The sequence below is a fragment of the Oncorhynchus clarkii genome, chromosome 2 (assembly GCF_045791955.1).
Source record: "Oncorhynchus clarkii lewisi isolate Uvic-CL-2024 chromosome 2, UVic_Ocla_1.0, whole genome shotgun sequence".
Classification (NCBI taxonomy): domain Eukaryota; kingdom Metazoa; phylum Chordata; class Actinopteri; order Salmoniformes; family Salmonidae; genus Oncorhynchus; species Oncorhynchus clarkii.
The window spans coordinates 66,246,212-66,262,351 of record NC_092148.1 but is presented as its reverse complement, the minus strand read 5'-3'; the positions used below and the strand labels follow the sequence as shown (position 1 = coordinate 66,262,351).

General features: G+C 41.8%; 2 protein-coding genes across 2 annotated transcripts; one reads left to right on the top strand and one right to left on the bottom strand.

The window, feature by feature from the left end:
• Nucleotides 1-5: 5 nt before the first annotated feature.
• On the bottom strand, nt 6-9,357 carry LOC139372220 (uncharacterized). Its single transcript, XM_071111994.1, has 12 exons — nt 9,207-9,357; nt 6,779-7,468; nt 6,552-6,611; nt 6,393-6,445; nt 3,789-3,933; nt 3,237-3,592; nt 2,817-3,045; nt 2,576-2,690; nt 2,347-2,467; nt 2,146-2,257; nt 1,953-2,065; nt 6-1,822 (listed from the first exon to the last, which is right to left on the bottom strand). Exons 1-12 carry the CDS (start codon nt 9,234-9,236, stop codon nt 1,753-1,755), a joined length of 2,094 nt encoding a protein of 697 aa, XP_070968095.1. The 5' UTR covers nt 9,237-9,357; the 3' UTR covers nt 6-1,752.
• A 218-nt stretch (nt 9,358-9,575) lies between these two features.
• Nucleotides 9,576-11,267, top strand: LOC139377907 (cholesterol 25-hydroxylase like 1, tandem duplicate 2). Its single transcript, XM_071120548.1, is given in 3 exon segments — nt 9,576-9,580; nt 10,416-10,627; nt 10,630-11,267. Coding segments are annotated over 3 exon segments (855 nt in total).
• The last annotated feature ends 4,873 nt before the right edge of the window (nt 11,268-16,140 follow it).

Sequence of the window (16,140 nt, the reverse complement as noted above, 5' to 3'; positions counted from 1 at the left end):
GCATCTTAATTAGTATAATTTATTAAATTGATAATATCCACAACATTCACTTCTTACATATTTGTATTTCAATTCGAGACAACCATGGTGACCTATTCATATAAAAATGGTCAATCATCATTTTGATTCTCAATAGCATTAGTTAAGTCCATGAAATCTGTTATTTTCCATCTGTTCATTGGCCATGTGCTCTTAAATTATTTTAGAAGGTTAGTGAGTTTATTTAGTCATAGATTCCAATCGTATGTAATCTTACTTAATCATTATTTAGCATAACCTGATGTAATCTTACCTAATAATCGGTTTGTGGAGCTACTTAATTACGGTCAAGGGAGCAAACCTGTCACAGCTATTCTATCCAGATGCCATGGTCAAACTACCAAGATTTTGTCTAGCCTGCCCACCTAAAAGACACAAAACACAGTTCTGAGAAACAGAACATCCCACTGGGTAAAAACTGGTTGAATCATAATCGTTTCCACGTCATTTCAACAAAAATAATGATGTGATGACATTAAAAAGGTTCTGACCCTTTTTTTCAATTTTCACCAAAAATGACATGCCCAAATCTAACTGCCAGTAGAACGAATATGCAAATTATTGATACCATTTGAAAGGAAACCCTTTGACGTTTGTGGAAATGTGAAATGAATGTAGGAGAATATAACACATTAGATGTGTTTTCAAAAATGTTTTTTGTTCCATCTTTGAAAAGCAAGGATAGGATTTTAGGTGTAATTTAGATGTTGTCCACAAGATGGAAGCAGTGTGGGGTGGAGCCAGTTCCTACATTTGAATACCTTTTTTTCAAACAAAACTACACCATCTCTGGAACCCTCAGGATGACAAATCAGAGCAAGATTACTGAATGCAAGTACATTATTTACCTTCAGAGGTGAATGTATCAAACCAGTTGCCATGATGTTTTGTTGTTGTGCACGATCCTCAAACAATAGCATGGTATTTTTATTGTCGTAATAGCTTCTGTAAATTGGACACTGCCGTTAGATTAACAAGAATTTAAGCTTTCTGGCCAGAAGACATGTCTATGTCCCTGTTGTTTACAACGTCACTCTAGTCACACTATCGAATATTGAGCAACAACTGTCCCGGTTTAGGAACACCGATCTCGTAGATCAACGTGGAAAACTGATCGGATTTGCAAGAAGTCAACGTGAGGGAATTTTGTATTTTTTAAATACCTAAATCCAATTACACTGTGACATTTTTTGTTGATTTTACATTGAATCCTCATTAGTTGACAACTCAACCAAATGTAAATCAAAACTAAACGTTGAACTGACGATTGTGCCCAGTGGGATAGCACTCATCCTTAAATGATGAGTGGGTTAAGTTGTGAGAGAATTGGAAAAGTGGCAACACTAAAGAGTCTACTGTAAATGTAGGGCATTGCATTGATTTTACAAGGCACTTGGGGAGGCTGTTACAGAGATAAGAAACTTAATGGGAGTGTCTGTGATTACAATAAACACAAGCACCAGGGTTACTTGTACTGTGCCGGAGAGTGTTCTGCTGCATGTTCCCACCAGGGCAACAAGGCTGAGTGCTACTCCAGGACCGGGGCTCAATCCTCAAAACAATGTTAACACTTCTCACCAATCACATCAGCTGGATAACATTACAATAGTTGATTTTTTAGAAATCAATAAGGCATTGATAGAAGGGTTGCTCTTGAATCACACAGAGCAGGCCTGATCAACCACTGCCATAATGCTAACATGTTGTCTCTGATTATTTCTTTTCGCTGGCTGCTTTCCGTGAAATTGTTTTGTTTGTGTTGGCATACTTGTGTTTATCATTTCTGTAAATGAGAGAAAATAGTTTTATGAATGCACAATTTCATCAGGTTTGAACAAAAATATAATGTATTTTATTTTTAAAGTAAGATGCTGTGTTTAGACATCAGTGTGCGTGCGTGTACAGTATAGTACCTGCTCATTTTGACTTTGCTCCTGCAGCCCAGTCCTCCCTCCCAGTGACTGGTGTAGGCTCCTCTCGTCATCATGCCTCCACAGCTGACACAGGGCTTCCCATTGCTGTACGGCTACAAGTAAGGACAACAGCAGTTTAGGGTTGGAATCTAGCATATGGAGATGCACTACTCTAGCCATCCAGGCAGCTTACCTGCTCTTTACAGCAGTGACCACAGATCATCCTGGTGGCCAGCTCCATGGGGTGGTCCTGGTCCTCGTCATGACACACGTCACAGGGGTAGGCCCGGCCACAGCATGAGAACCTGAGAGCACACCCATGGGATGTCACTCATCAGCAAAGCTTACTTTGGCAACACAAAATGATGTTAAAGAGAAAGAGGTGGCTAAAAACCTGAGCCAGCGATGACTCTGTTTGTAGTGTTTGCAGGATCCCTTCTCAGGTAGTGGTTTCCCCATCTGTATGGCAGGGTCTCTTATGTTACGCCGATAGGTCAGTGAAGAGTCACTGTGCCCTGTACAGTACAGTCAACTATGTATTACAGACAGAATAGCCAAACCAGCTGTTTAACTTTCTTCCATATTTCATCATTAAAATCCTACTATAGGCCTATGTTTCTGACCGGTTTTCTCTTTGCGTGGCGGAATGTACTGGAATCGTGTGCTGTCAACCAGGATGCTGAGTTTGCTGTGACAGTGCTGACAGTTGAACTCCTTGCTCTGGCCATACAAAAGGTTCTGCAGACAAAATAATATACAAAATCAGACTAATCAAATAACAGAACAGACCGTCTTAGGTCAAAACTTCACCCAGATATAAATACTTTCATCATCATAAGACAAGAATGGAGCAATGTTGGTGACCTTCACAGGTCCCTCTTTGGAGCAGTTGAGGCAGACAATGACCAAATCACAGTCCTGCAGGACCAGGTCCACAGGAGCAGCAGTGCCCAGGTCCAGATAGCCCAGGACGTCACTGTAGTGGTGCAGCATGCTGGGTCTGAAAGCAGCACTGATCCCTGCGTTACACTTCTCACACTGGGCCGTGCAGGGGTTCCTGCCATTTAGAGTCAGGTCTGCTGTCACCTTACACCTGCAAACAACACACACAGGCCAGACAGACACACAATTATGTCACATCTCCAAGTCCGATCAACACAAAAAAAAAAATACTGCAGATAAGTTGAATCTTTCCTCCTATAAGCAATATTCCAAGGGGAAAATTTGAGATACAGAGTAGGCTACAGTAGATGGCATCAGTGAAGGACAGTCTGTCTGCTCCACCTGCTGCACTGCAGACACACAGTGACCTGTGTGGCGACCACGGTCGCCGTGCCCTCTCCCAGCCTCAGGCCCAGCAGCTTCACCTCTGTTCCACTGCGGGGCTCACTGAGCTTAATATTCTCCACCTTCCCCTGGTCCTCTTCATCACTAACACCACCATCATCATCATCACAGCCAGGGTACAATAGTTTTTTCCACTCCTCATCTTCTCCTCCTCTGCTCTCCTCATCAGTTGCAGTGTGGAGGACAGGGTCAGGCATGTCATCAGCGGCAGGCTCTTTGCACACGGTTGCCTGGAGCTGCTGGTATGGCACAAACTGAATTCCGGCCTTTGCTATCTCCATGTCTTTTTTCAGCTGAGGAGAGATTTAAAAGAGAGAAAGGATTAGAACGCTGCTGTTATTAAGTAGTTTTAAGAAAATAAACTAATACAATACAGAGAATTCATAACATTACCACAGTCTCTCATGGAAAACAGAGGTTACCAGAAGGATATCATACTAAGTAGACTAACATAAATGGAACTCTGTTTTAATACCAGTCTAGTCTCACCTGCCTGGCTCCCTCAGTGAACAGTCTTTCCATGCTGCGATCCAACCAGCGAAGGAAGGGCCGGAAGAGCAGCTCCACCTTACCCATCAGCTGATTGGTGGCATGTTTAGCCTGTAGCCATTCCAGTGAAGCTTGTTCAACATACCTATGTGAATAAAAAAATATGAGCTGGCGCACACCCAGAGACAATTATTGTATGTAGAGGTGCTGATTACAGCGAATAAACTATAACCTATTTTTAAAAATAAAATAAAAAGAGTTGTGCACAATATATATAAACTCCCATGGGTTAATCACCACAATCTGTGCCACAATTACTGGGATACATAAACTATAACACCTGTCCCACAGGTGTGAAGTTCGGATGTACCGATCCTGTGCAGGTGTTGTTACACGTGGTCTGCCACTGCGAGGATGTTCAGCTGTCCGTCCTGTCTCCCTGTAGCGCTGTTTTAAGCGTCTCACAGTACGGACATTGAAATGTATTGCCCTGGCCTCATCTGCAGTCCTCATGCCTCCTTGCAGCATGCCTAAGGCACTTTCACACAGATGAGCAGGGACCCTGGGCATCTTTCTTTTGGTGTTATTCAGAGTCAGTAGAAAGGCCTCTTTAGTGTCCTAAGTTTTCATAACTGTGACCTTAATTAATTGCCTACCGTCTGTAAGCTGTTCGTGCCTTTACGACCGTTCCACAGGTGCATGTTGATTAATTGTTTATGGTTCATTGAACAAGCATGGGAAACAGTGTTTACACCCTTTACAATAAAGATCTGTGAAGTTATTTGGATTTTTACAAATTATCTTTGAAAGTCAGGGTCCTGAAAAAGGGACATATACATACACCCACACACCACACAGTTGAAGTCGGAAGTTTACATACACCTTAGCCAAATACATTTAAACTCAGTTTTCATCCTAGAAAAGATGTCCTGTCTAAGGTCAGTTAGGATCACCACGTTACTTTAAGAATGTGAAATGTCAGAATAGTAGTAAAGAGAATGATTTATTTCAGCTTTTGTTTTTATTATATTACTTTCATTACATTCCCAGTTGGTCAGAAGTTTACATACACTCGAATAGTATTTGGTAGCATTGCCTTTGAAGTGTTTAACTTGGGTCAAACATTTTGGGTATCCTTCCACAAGCTTCCCACGATAAGTTGGGTGAATTTTGTCTCATTCCTCCTGACAGAGCTGGTGTAACTGAGTCAGCTTGTAGGCCTCCTTGCTCGCACATGCTTTTTCAGTTCTGCCTACATATTTTCTATAGGATTGAGATCGTGGCTTTGTGCTGGCCACTCCAACACCTTGACTTTGTTGTCCTTAATCCATTTTGCCACAACTTTGGAAGTATGCTTGGGGTCATTGTCCATAAAGCAAACAAGCTTTAACTTCCTGACTGATGTCTTGAGATGTTGCTTCAATATATCCACATAATTTTCCATCCTCATGATGCCATCCATTTTGTGAATTGCACCAGTCCCTCCTGCAGCAAAGCACCCCCACACCATAATGCTTCCTCCCCCATGCTTCACGGTTGGGATGGTGTTCTTCGGCGTGCAAGCCTCCTCCTTTTCCTCCAAACATAACGATGGTCATTATGGCCAAACAGTTCTATTTTTGTTTCATCAGACCAGAGGACTTTTTCTCCAAAATGTAAGATCTTTGTCCCATGTGCAGTTGCAAACTGTAGTCTGGCATTTTTATGGCGGTTTTGGAGCAGTGGTTTCTTCCTTGCGGAGTGGCCTTTCAGGTTATGTCGATATTGGACTCGTTTTACTTTGGATATAGATACTTTTGTATCTGTTTCCTCCAGCATCTTCACAAGGTCCTTTGCTGTTGTTCTGGGATTGATTTGCACTTTTCGCACCAAAGTACGTTAATCTCTAGGAGACAGAACGCATCTCCTTTCTGAGCGGTATGACGGCTGAGTCGTCCCATGGTGTTTATACTTGCATACTATTGTTTGTATAGATGAACGTGGTACCTTCAGGTGTTTGGACATTTCTCCCAAGGAAGAACCAGACTTGTGGAGGTCTACAATTTTTTTTTCTGAGGCCTCATTTCCCATGAGGTCAAGCAAAGAGGCACTGAGTTTCAAGTTAGGCCTTGAAATACATCCACAGGTACACCTCCAATTGATTCAAATTATGTCAATTAGCCTATCAGAAGCTTCTAAAGCCATGACATCATTTTGGGGAATTTTCCAAGCTGTTTAAAGGCACAGTCAACTTAGTGTATGTAAACTTCTGACCCACTGGAATTGTGATACAGTGAATTGTAAGTGAAATAATCTGTCTGTAAACAATTGTTGGAAAAATTACTTGTGTCATGCACAAAGTAGATGTCCTAACCGACTTGCCAAAACTATAGTTTGTTAACAAGAAATTTGTGGAGTGGTTGAAAAACGAGTTTTAATGGCTCCAACCTAAGTGTATGTAAACTTCCGACTTCAACTGTATATATATATATAGAGAGAGAGAGAGATGAGTGTTACAACATGTCTATGTGGACGGACACATTGAGAAAAATGTATCAAAACTTATCAAAGTGTTATTATATTCCGACTGTAAAGCCATTGAAAATAAAATAAAGTTTCTCTCACCTTCCCATAACTGATGGCAAGTCCTGGTCCAGTGGTATATCTAATGTAAATACCTGGAGAAAAAAATAACAAAAAAATGTACACCTTGAGTCTTAGCTCTAGACACAATAGGATTATAATCAAACAGATGAGATTTGTAGGTCAAAGATTTTAGTTTACCTCTTGTGGGTACTTTTCCGGAAAGCTCACCATTATGTCAACGTCTTTCAAGTCAAAAGGCTGTAAAACAGTATAAGGAGTGAGTCAGCATGTTTTTATGCACAATTTTCCATGTTGTAACATTCCTATGATGTTCATAAAACTATATCATAGTAGAAACAATAAAAGACAATGAATGGCCTGTGAGGCCTTGTATTGTGGATTGGAATAATGCAGACAATGTTTACCCAGTCTGGATCAGTGGGCTGTACTGTGGCTCGGTAGAAGGTGACTTGGCCGTCACTCCGTTCCTGCACAATAAGCTGTTCTTTAGGAAAACGCTTTATCAGCTGCTTGATCTCAGTGTCCCGTAGCTGTTTGGTGATATTGTCAGTCAGGTCACTCAGTTTGACCACCTGAAGGGCACTGGGAGGGGGGGCATTGGGCACCCTGGGCCTGCCTCCGTCTCCTACAGGCTGGTCGTCAACTAGGGGAAACTGTGGTGGGTGCCAGTAGTGACATCTATCTTCCATGGTGCAGCACCCAGACAGAAAATAGCGACAGGGCCGGCGATTGTTGGCCCTCTCAACTCTGGTTGGAGCAGCCCTTGGTTTGGAGGGCAGCCTGTGGCCTACATCTCCATGGCTGTCAACCACTGGATTCGGCAGTGTGATTCCAGGGTGGCTGTGAGGACCTGTCCCTCTTTGGTTCTCCTGTTCTGACCTTTGCTTTGTCCAGTTATCTACCTTCCCCTGGGTGAGGGTGGTGTAATCTCCTCTTTGATGGAGGAAGCGGCACTTCCTCCCAAAGTTACAGTGCCGTCCCTGTGAGTAGAAACGACACAGCTGGACTTGAGGGCCACCATGTGCTGGTTGATTCCTGTTCTCTTCCTCATTGTGACACAGAGAGACAGAATCCCCATTGCTCTCTGGTGATACCTATAGAAAATAACTCTTGTTATGACATTTATGAAAATGTGCAGGGAGTACAAAGTAGGAAACACTGAAAAGACCATCACTGAAACAAGAAAATACGAAATGTAGTTTGCACTGTATATCTGATGTGACATTCGGAAAGTATACAGACACCTTGTCTTTTTCCACATTTTGGTAGAGAATACAGTGATTGACACAATAAGATAAATCCGTCTCTCACTCGTGTATTGACACAAATATCCTGTCATTCATCCTTATGAACTACATACAGTGCATTCAGAAAGTATTCACACCCCTTGACTATTTCCACATTTTGTTATATTACAGCCTTATTCTAAAATAGATTCAATTGGTTGGATGGGGAGCATCACAGCACAGCTATTTTCACGTATCTCCAGAGATGTTCTATCAAGTTCAAGTCCCAAAGCCATTCCTGCTTTGTCTTGGCTGTGTGTTTGGGTTGTTGCCCTGTTGGAAGGTGAACCTTCGCCGTAGTCTGCGGTCCTGAGCAGGTTACCACCATGCTTCACTGTAGGTATGGTATTGGACAGGTGATGAGCGGTTCCTGGTTTCCTCCAGATGTGACACTTAGCATTCAGGCCAAAGAGTTCAATCTTGGTTTCATCAGACCAGATTATCTTGTTTCTCATTGTGTGAGAGTCTTTAGGTGCCTTTTGGCAAACTCCAAGTGGGCTGTCATGTGCCTTTTACTGAGGAGTGGCTTCTGTCTGGCCAGTCTACCATAAAGGCCTGATTGGTGGAGTGCTGCTGAGATGCTTGTCCTCCTGGAAGGTTCTTCCATCTCCACAGAGGAACTCTGTCAGAGTGCATCAAATTCTTGGTCACCTCCCTGACCAACAACCTTCTCCCCTGATTGCTCAGTTTGGCCGGGCGGCCAGCTCAAGGAAGAGTCTTGGTGGTTCCAAACTTCTTACATTTAAGAATGATGGAGGCCACTGTGTTCGTGGGGACCTTAAATGTTGCAGAAATGTTTTGGTATCTTGACACAATCCTGTCTCTGAGCTATACGGACAATTCCTTCGACCTCACGGTTTGGTTTTTGCTCCTCATGCACTGCCAACTGTGGGACATTATAAAGACAGGTGTGTGCCTTTCCAAATCATGTCCAATCAATTGAATTTACCACAAGTGGACTCCAATCAAGTTGTAGAAACATCAAGGATGATCAATGGAAACAGGACTCACCTGAGTCTCATAGCAAATGGTCTGAATACTTATGTAAATAAGGTATTTCTGTTTTCGCTTTGTCATTATGGGGTAGTGTGTAGATTGATGACAAACATTTTTAGTTAATACATTTTAGAATAAGGCTGTAACGTAACAATATGTGGAAAAGTGAAGGGGTCTGAATACTTCCTGAATGCACTGTATATCAAACTAACCTATTTCACTAGAAATAGCCTCCAGTGTCCATCTTCTGTACTGTAGGCCTACTACTACTAGCTAGCGAAATCATAACACACATGAAATGGTTTTGACTAGATGGGATGCAGCTAATGTCAGCAGTGACTACTTAGCAGGTTAGGAGAACTGGGGTAAGGTTAAGAAAGGGGTTAGTGTTATCTAAAATGTAAACAGAATCGTCGACGCGACTTTTGACGTCACTTTGACAAATACTGCATCCCTTCTAGCCATGACCAGCTAAAATATCAAAATATGGCACTTATTTTGAATGAGTTAGCCCAACAACACTATTACAACTTTTTAAAAAGTACAGTACCTCAACGCTGTTTACAGGTGAACGTTCCATGTAGCTATTTGCTATACGTTTGTTTCCGTAAAGCTGATGTTACTTTGTTGCATTCAGTAGATACAGTAGCTGCAGCCAAAGTCCAATGGCTGACGTTGTTTTTCCTTCCTCTGGCATGGGCAGTGAAGGCAATTCTTATACTTTATTGCCCCCTCCTGGTATGGAGTGAGATGGACACAGCTCGCACCATAAATTGCTGCATAGAATGTATACAGTCCATCCAATTGTTGACACATTTTCATGTGAATATTCTAGAATCGGCATCTGATAATATGTACATTTTCCCACCAGTGGCGTGTTTCCACAAAATTGACCCGTTGCGGATAATATCAATGCATAATGACGTAGTGCACACAAAATGTACTTTTCCGCTTAAGTTTTCATGTACAGAATAAAAATTAAAAGTTCAATGTGTTTCCGTCGCATTTTCAACTCTACCAAGCATCGATCATCATGTTACAAGAATAATACCCTCGATATTTATTGGAAAGGAGCACCAAGAGAACCTTGCACTTTCACAACCCTGTGAAGTTCATAATAACGTATTTTATATTTAGCCTACTAAACTGTATGGTTCTCCGACTACGACTCCTGAAACATCAAACCAAATTTACTTTGATATGATGGTTATTATATCAATATTTGCGCATAATTAATTTCACCAACACAAAAATATCCCACCATGTTGAACAAACAAATTATCTGCCGGGAAATTGTACAGACATTTCCTGTTTCCATCACAGCTGTTATGATTTTTTTTATACGGTAAGACTTTACCCATAAAAACTCATACAATACTTTAACAATAATTTAATGAGCAGAACCTGAGGATAATCTCTACTCTGTGATTAATTGAATAACCCAATGTATAATAATAACGCATTTTGTGTGCTAGTGAAAATAATCAAAGGAAAAATGTAATGGAATACTACTGTAGGCCTGCACACATACTAACAATCAAGACATTGGTTGGTCATATACATTACATCCCTGACTGTTGTATAACCTGAGAATGAAAAGAGTTACAATATAAATAATTTAGAACCATGTTAGTGGATACTGGACATTCAGGGAGATGAGCAGTCTTTATTGGTCAATGCACCTGGCTTCCACATTCACATTTATTACACGTTAAGTACAAGGGAATGAACACCATTTACATTCTTTATTTTACAAAAGCTGGATTGATCTAGTAGTAGATACATTTTCAGGCCTGGGAATTGACCTGGGAAATGACTCCTCTCTTCAGCCTCTCTGGAACAGTGTCAGGCCCAATCACAGGAACTCTTTGAGGTCTCCTCTTTTCCCCATTGTTTTGAATGTGTCTTCATACTTTCTGTTCTGCCTCCCCATCCTGGAGTGTGACATCATAGGGGACAGATGGCCATGGGTCCAGAGTTCAAGATCCAGCCGAGCCGGCGGCCAACACCTTCCATGCTATTGCATTGTGCTGGCATCAGTCTGCATAACCATATGCTCCTTGTGCTTCCTGCAAGTGTGGCTCAGTGGACATGGAGACCACCGGTGACACTGCCAGACCAAGTCCCAACTCTAGTGGAGCTCATCACTGGAGTGACGGGAAACCTTCCGCTCTTTGACTTCCAGTACTTCATCTGGCACCTGCTGCACCACTGGTTGTACATCACTTTCCATGCAATCCACCACAACTACTCAGCTCCCTTTGTTCTGGCTACACAATGCCTGGGAAGGTGGGAGCCAGTCACAATGTGCTTTTGGACCACCCTGAATCCTGTCATCCTGAGATGCCACCTTCTCACCACATGTGTCTTTATGGTACTCCATGTCCATGTGTCCGTGGAGGATCACTGCGGTTATGATTTTCCTAGGTCCACATCTCGTCTGATACCCTTCAGTATTTATCGAGGGCCCAGCAAGGATGATGTGCACCATCAGAAACTCAACAAGAACTTTGCACCATACTTCAGCCACTGGGATAAAATCTTTGGAACACATGCTGATTTGAGTTTCTCTTACTCTTACTCAGAGCCGGTGCCGAATACGTTCTTATGATGAAATTCTAGGAAATTTAATTCAAACTAAATGATTATGAGAAATAGACCTCTTTCAAATGAAATGATATATTTGAGACCTGTAAATGAACTGAGTGAACACTAAGTTATCCTTCTCTACTTTGGGTTGTAGAACTCATTGGAGTGAATTCTGTTGGATGTTATGGTTAAAACTGTTTTATTATGCAATGGAAAAACGTATATAAACTTTTCCATGTTCTTCATGATTAATACATGTATATAACATATATATTTATCCATGTCCCTTTATTCAACCTGCCAGTACACCCAAAGTATAATACGTTTCTCGCACCCCAGATCGGGTCGAGACATAAAAATCAAAAGTACCATCAATTGCAATTCTCGCAACATGATCTATGTGATTCGCTGCCAGTGCAGCTTATTTTACATAGGAGAGACCTCAAAGGGAGTTACACACTAGAATGGGTGAGCACCAAAGTGCCATTCGATGTGCTGACCCCAACAGCACAGTGACCCTCCATTTCAAATAGCGGGGACACTCACTTTGTGAGTTATTTTAGTTTGGAATTGAACAAGTCAGCAAAAACAAATGCGGTGGTGATGTTGACAAACACTGAAAGTCCAGAGAGACGTTCTGGATCCATTCCTTAGAGACTTTAGTCCCCAGAGATCTTAACCTAGAAAAGGACTATAGTATGCTTTTGTGAAGGGCCCCATCCCTTTTTTGGACTTATTTGCACTTAATGTTTACACATGGAGGGAGCTTAGACTTCTGTATCTCATCACTGGGTGGAGACATTGACCATTGACCATAGTACCCCACACCTTGAGTGTGAGACCACTCCATCTCTCATTAGCACCACCAGCTGAATAGAGTTTCTCCCTAATGGTCTTCCTCATGCCCTATATCAGGAGTGGGCAACTCCAGTCCTCGAGGGCCTGATTGGCGACACACTTTTTCTCCATCCCTAACAAACACAGCTGATTAATCAAATTGCATTCTAAACTGAAGATCATGATTAACTGATTATTGGAGTCAGGTGTGTTAGCTGGAGCTGAGGCAAAACTGTGACACCAATCAGGCCCTTGAGGACTGGAATTGCCCACCCCTGCCCTATATCCATTCCCTTTGTGTTTATTCTGAAGGCCGAAATGTCAATCTTTTAAACTTGCTTACTAAAACCTATAATTGTTTGTGGTGAACCATCTCCTAGACTCACTTTGGTTGAGCACCCACTCATTTCCATTCTAGATCAGTCAGTCAATCACAATTTATTAAAGTAAATCTGTAGGAGCAGTCGAAACCGTGCTTCTAGACCTGAATCCTGGCCCCTTGATTTAAATAATTGTCGCTGAGGCCTTATCACTCAGCCAAAGATATTAACATAATATGTTCATCCAACGCCTGCCATGTTTTTGGATATAGTTATGACGTTATCGCTGCTCGTGCCGCTCCCTGTGCTTCCAGCGCTAGCAAAGATTACGGATATATTGACAAGATACTCGTCTCTCCTCCCAAACAATAGGAGTCGTTGTCCACAAAGAAGCACGGTGGGGTGTCAAGCTTTCGCCTATTCCTCTCTTTGGATTGGTGGATACATATAATTACTTTAATACATTTCTGAATATTCGATGAGGATTTTTGACATTTGGGTACCGGACTTCTGGTTCTCTCTGAAACATGGATAAATTGTTCTGTCTCTGACAAGGACATTGAAGTAAATTATTATAATTTATTTGTGACTGATTACAAAAAACGGGAGAGTGGCCATAATGTAAAATCTAATTTCATGGTGTCCCAATCTTTAAATATTTTTGTTCCCAATAAAAGCGATAACCTGGTTGTCGATGTGTCAATAAACCAGAGAATACACATTGTTGTTACTGGGATTTACCGCCCCCCCTGCTACCATGGTGGATGCTATTAATGCTATATCAGAGTGTTTAACACATTTTCTGTACTCGGAGTTGGTCATTTTATGGGATTTGAATCTGGACTGGCTATCCCGGCCTCAGATGAATTTAAAAGTATATGCATTGATTTTAATCAGACTCAATTGATCTCAAAACCCACACGGCTAAATGTGAAAAACCCTGTTGACTCCTGATTTAATTCTTACTAATAACCCCCGTAAATATTTGTATAATGGATAATTTGCATATGATCTCAGTGATCATTGTCCCATAGTATGTATTAGAGATACGAAACAGCAAGTTTTCTCCTCAAGGGTTTTTACATGGCATGTTCTTACTCTGATTTAGCCACTGTCTCCAGTATTCCTGACCCTGAGTTGGCTCTAGAATATGCATCCTCCATATTTATTCCTCTGGCAGATAAACATGCCCCTTTTAAACTATTCAGAGGAAAAGTCAAAGTTAAAATGCCTAGTTAAATAAAAGGTTAAATAATAAAATAAAATAAAAATATATATATTCAGTGTCAAAGATAGATCTAACACTTAGCTCAGAAAACTATCTGAGCTCATTCAGATGAGAAATCAGATCAGGGCCAAAGGAAGGAAAACAGACTCTGTAGTGGACTGGCAGTCTTTCAGACAATAGAGAAACAGATGTACTATCTAGATTAAGAAAGCTAAATCCAGTTACTTTTTAAGCTCCATCTCTGTTGGAAAACAGGGGCCTCCCAAGTGGCACAGAGGTCTAAGGCACTGTATCACAGTGCTAGAGGCATCACTACTATGAAATAACACAGATGAAATCATGTAGTAACGAAAAAAAAGTGTTAAACAAATCAAAATATATTTTAGATTTCAATTTCTTCAAAGTAGCCACCCCCTTTGCCTTGATGACAGCTTTGCACACTCTTGGCATTCTCTCAGCCAGCTTCACCTGGAATGCTGTTCCAACAGTCTTGAAGGAGTTCCAACATATGCTGAGCACTTGTTGGCTGCTTTTCCTTCACTCTGCGGTCCAACTCATCCAAAACCATCTCAATTGGGTTGAGGTCGAGTGATTGTGGAGGCCAGGTCATCTGATGCAGCAGTCCATCACTCTCTTTCTTGGTAAAATAGCCCTTACACAGCCTGGAGGTGTGTTGGGTCATTGTCCTGTTGAAAAATAAATGATAGTCCCACGAAGCGCAAAGCAGATGGGATTGGCATATCGCTGCAGAATGTTATGGTAGCCATGCTGGTTAAGTGTGCCTTGAATTCTAAATAAATCACAGACAGTGTCACCAGCAAAGCACCCCCACACCTCCTCCATGCTTAATGGTGGGAACCACACATGTGGAGATCATCCGTTCACTGTCACAATCATTGAAAGCATACTAGGACCAACGTGCAGTGTTGGGTTCCACATCTTTTTATTTAAAGTAAGTGAACCACAAAACAATAATGACTAACCGAAACAACAATGGCGTGCTAACATGCAACTACACATAAACAATATCCCACCAACATAGGTGGGAAAAATGCTACTTAAATATGATCCCCAATTAGAGACAACGATTATCAGCTGCCTCTAATTGGGAATCATACAAATCACCAACATAGAAATACTAAACTAGAACCCTACATAGAAAATATAAACTAGAATACCCCCCAGTCACGCCCTGACCTACTATACCATAGAGAAACAAAGGCTCTCTATGGTCAGGGCGTGACAGTTCACCTAGCCTGCATCTCACAAAGACACAACGGTTGGAACCAAAAATCACACACACAAATCTAAGTAAAGGAATGGAATTAAGAATATATAAATATATGGACGAGCAAAGTCAGTGCAGCATAGATTAAGATACAGTAGAATATAATAGAATAGAATATAGTATGAGATGACTAATGCAAAATATGTAAACATTATTAACGTGACTAGTGTTCCATTTATTAAAGTGGCCAGTGATTTCAACTCTATGTATATAAGCAGAAGCCTCTAATATGCTAGTGATGGCTGTTTAACAGTCTGATGTCCTTGAGATAGAAGCTGTTTTTCAGTCTCTCGGCCCCAGCTTTGATGCACCTGTACTGACCTCGCCTTCTGGATGATAGCAGGGTGAACAGGCAGTGGCTCGGGTTATTGTTGTCTTGATAATCTTTTTGGAGGCCTTCCTGTGACATCGGGTGCTGTAGGTGTCCTGGGGGCAGGTAGTTTGCGCGCCGGTGATGCGTTGGACAGACCGCACTACCCTCTGGAGAGTCCTGCGGTTGCGACAAGATGCAGCCCGACAGGGAGGTGCTACCTCTGCTGTTTCCTGAATTTCACGATCATCTCCTTTGTTTTGTTGACGTTGAGTGAGCAAAACAAAGGAGATGATCCAGGTGACTGTAACAGTATAGCTTCCGTCCCTCTCCTCGCCCCAACCTGGGCTCGAACCAGGGACCCTCTGCACACAGACAACAGTCACCCTCGAAGCATCTTTACATCGCTCCACAAAAGCCGTGACCCTTGCAGAGCAAGGGGAACCACTACTTCAAGGTCTCAGAGCAAGTGACGTCACCGATTGAAACGCTATTAGCGCGCACCACCGCTAACTAGCTAGCCATTTCACATCCGTTACATGACTACCTCATGGAGCTGGTTGAGAGAATGCCAAGAGTGTGCACAGCTGTCATCAAGGCAAAGGGTGGTTCATTTGAAGTATCTGAAATATAAAATATATTCTGATTTGTTTAACACTTTTTGTGTTACTACATGATTCCATATGTGTTATCTCATAGTTTTGATGTCTTCACTATTATTCTACAATGTAAAAAATAGGGAAAATAAAGAAAAACCCTTGAATGAGTAGGTGTGTCCAAACTTTGACTGGTACTGTACAGTGCACACACACACACACACACACACACACACACACATATATGTATATACAGTGGGGAGAACAAGTATTTGATACACTGCCGATTTTGTCGGTTTTCCTACTTACATGTAGA

Coding starts and splice junctions, on each gene's coding strand:
- LOC139372220 (XM_071111994.1), bottom strand. CDS start 9,236: ATGGAACGTTCACCTGTAAACAGCGTTGAG. Junction 7,469..9,206: donor CACCTGTAAACAGCGTTGAG/GTACTGTACTTT, acceptor TATTTTCTATAG/GTATCACCAGAGAGCAATGG. Junction 2,468..2,575: donor GCCACGCAAAGAGAAAACCG/GTCAGAAACATA, acceptor TGTACTGTACAG/GGCACAGTGACTCTTCACTG.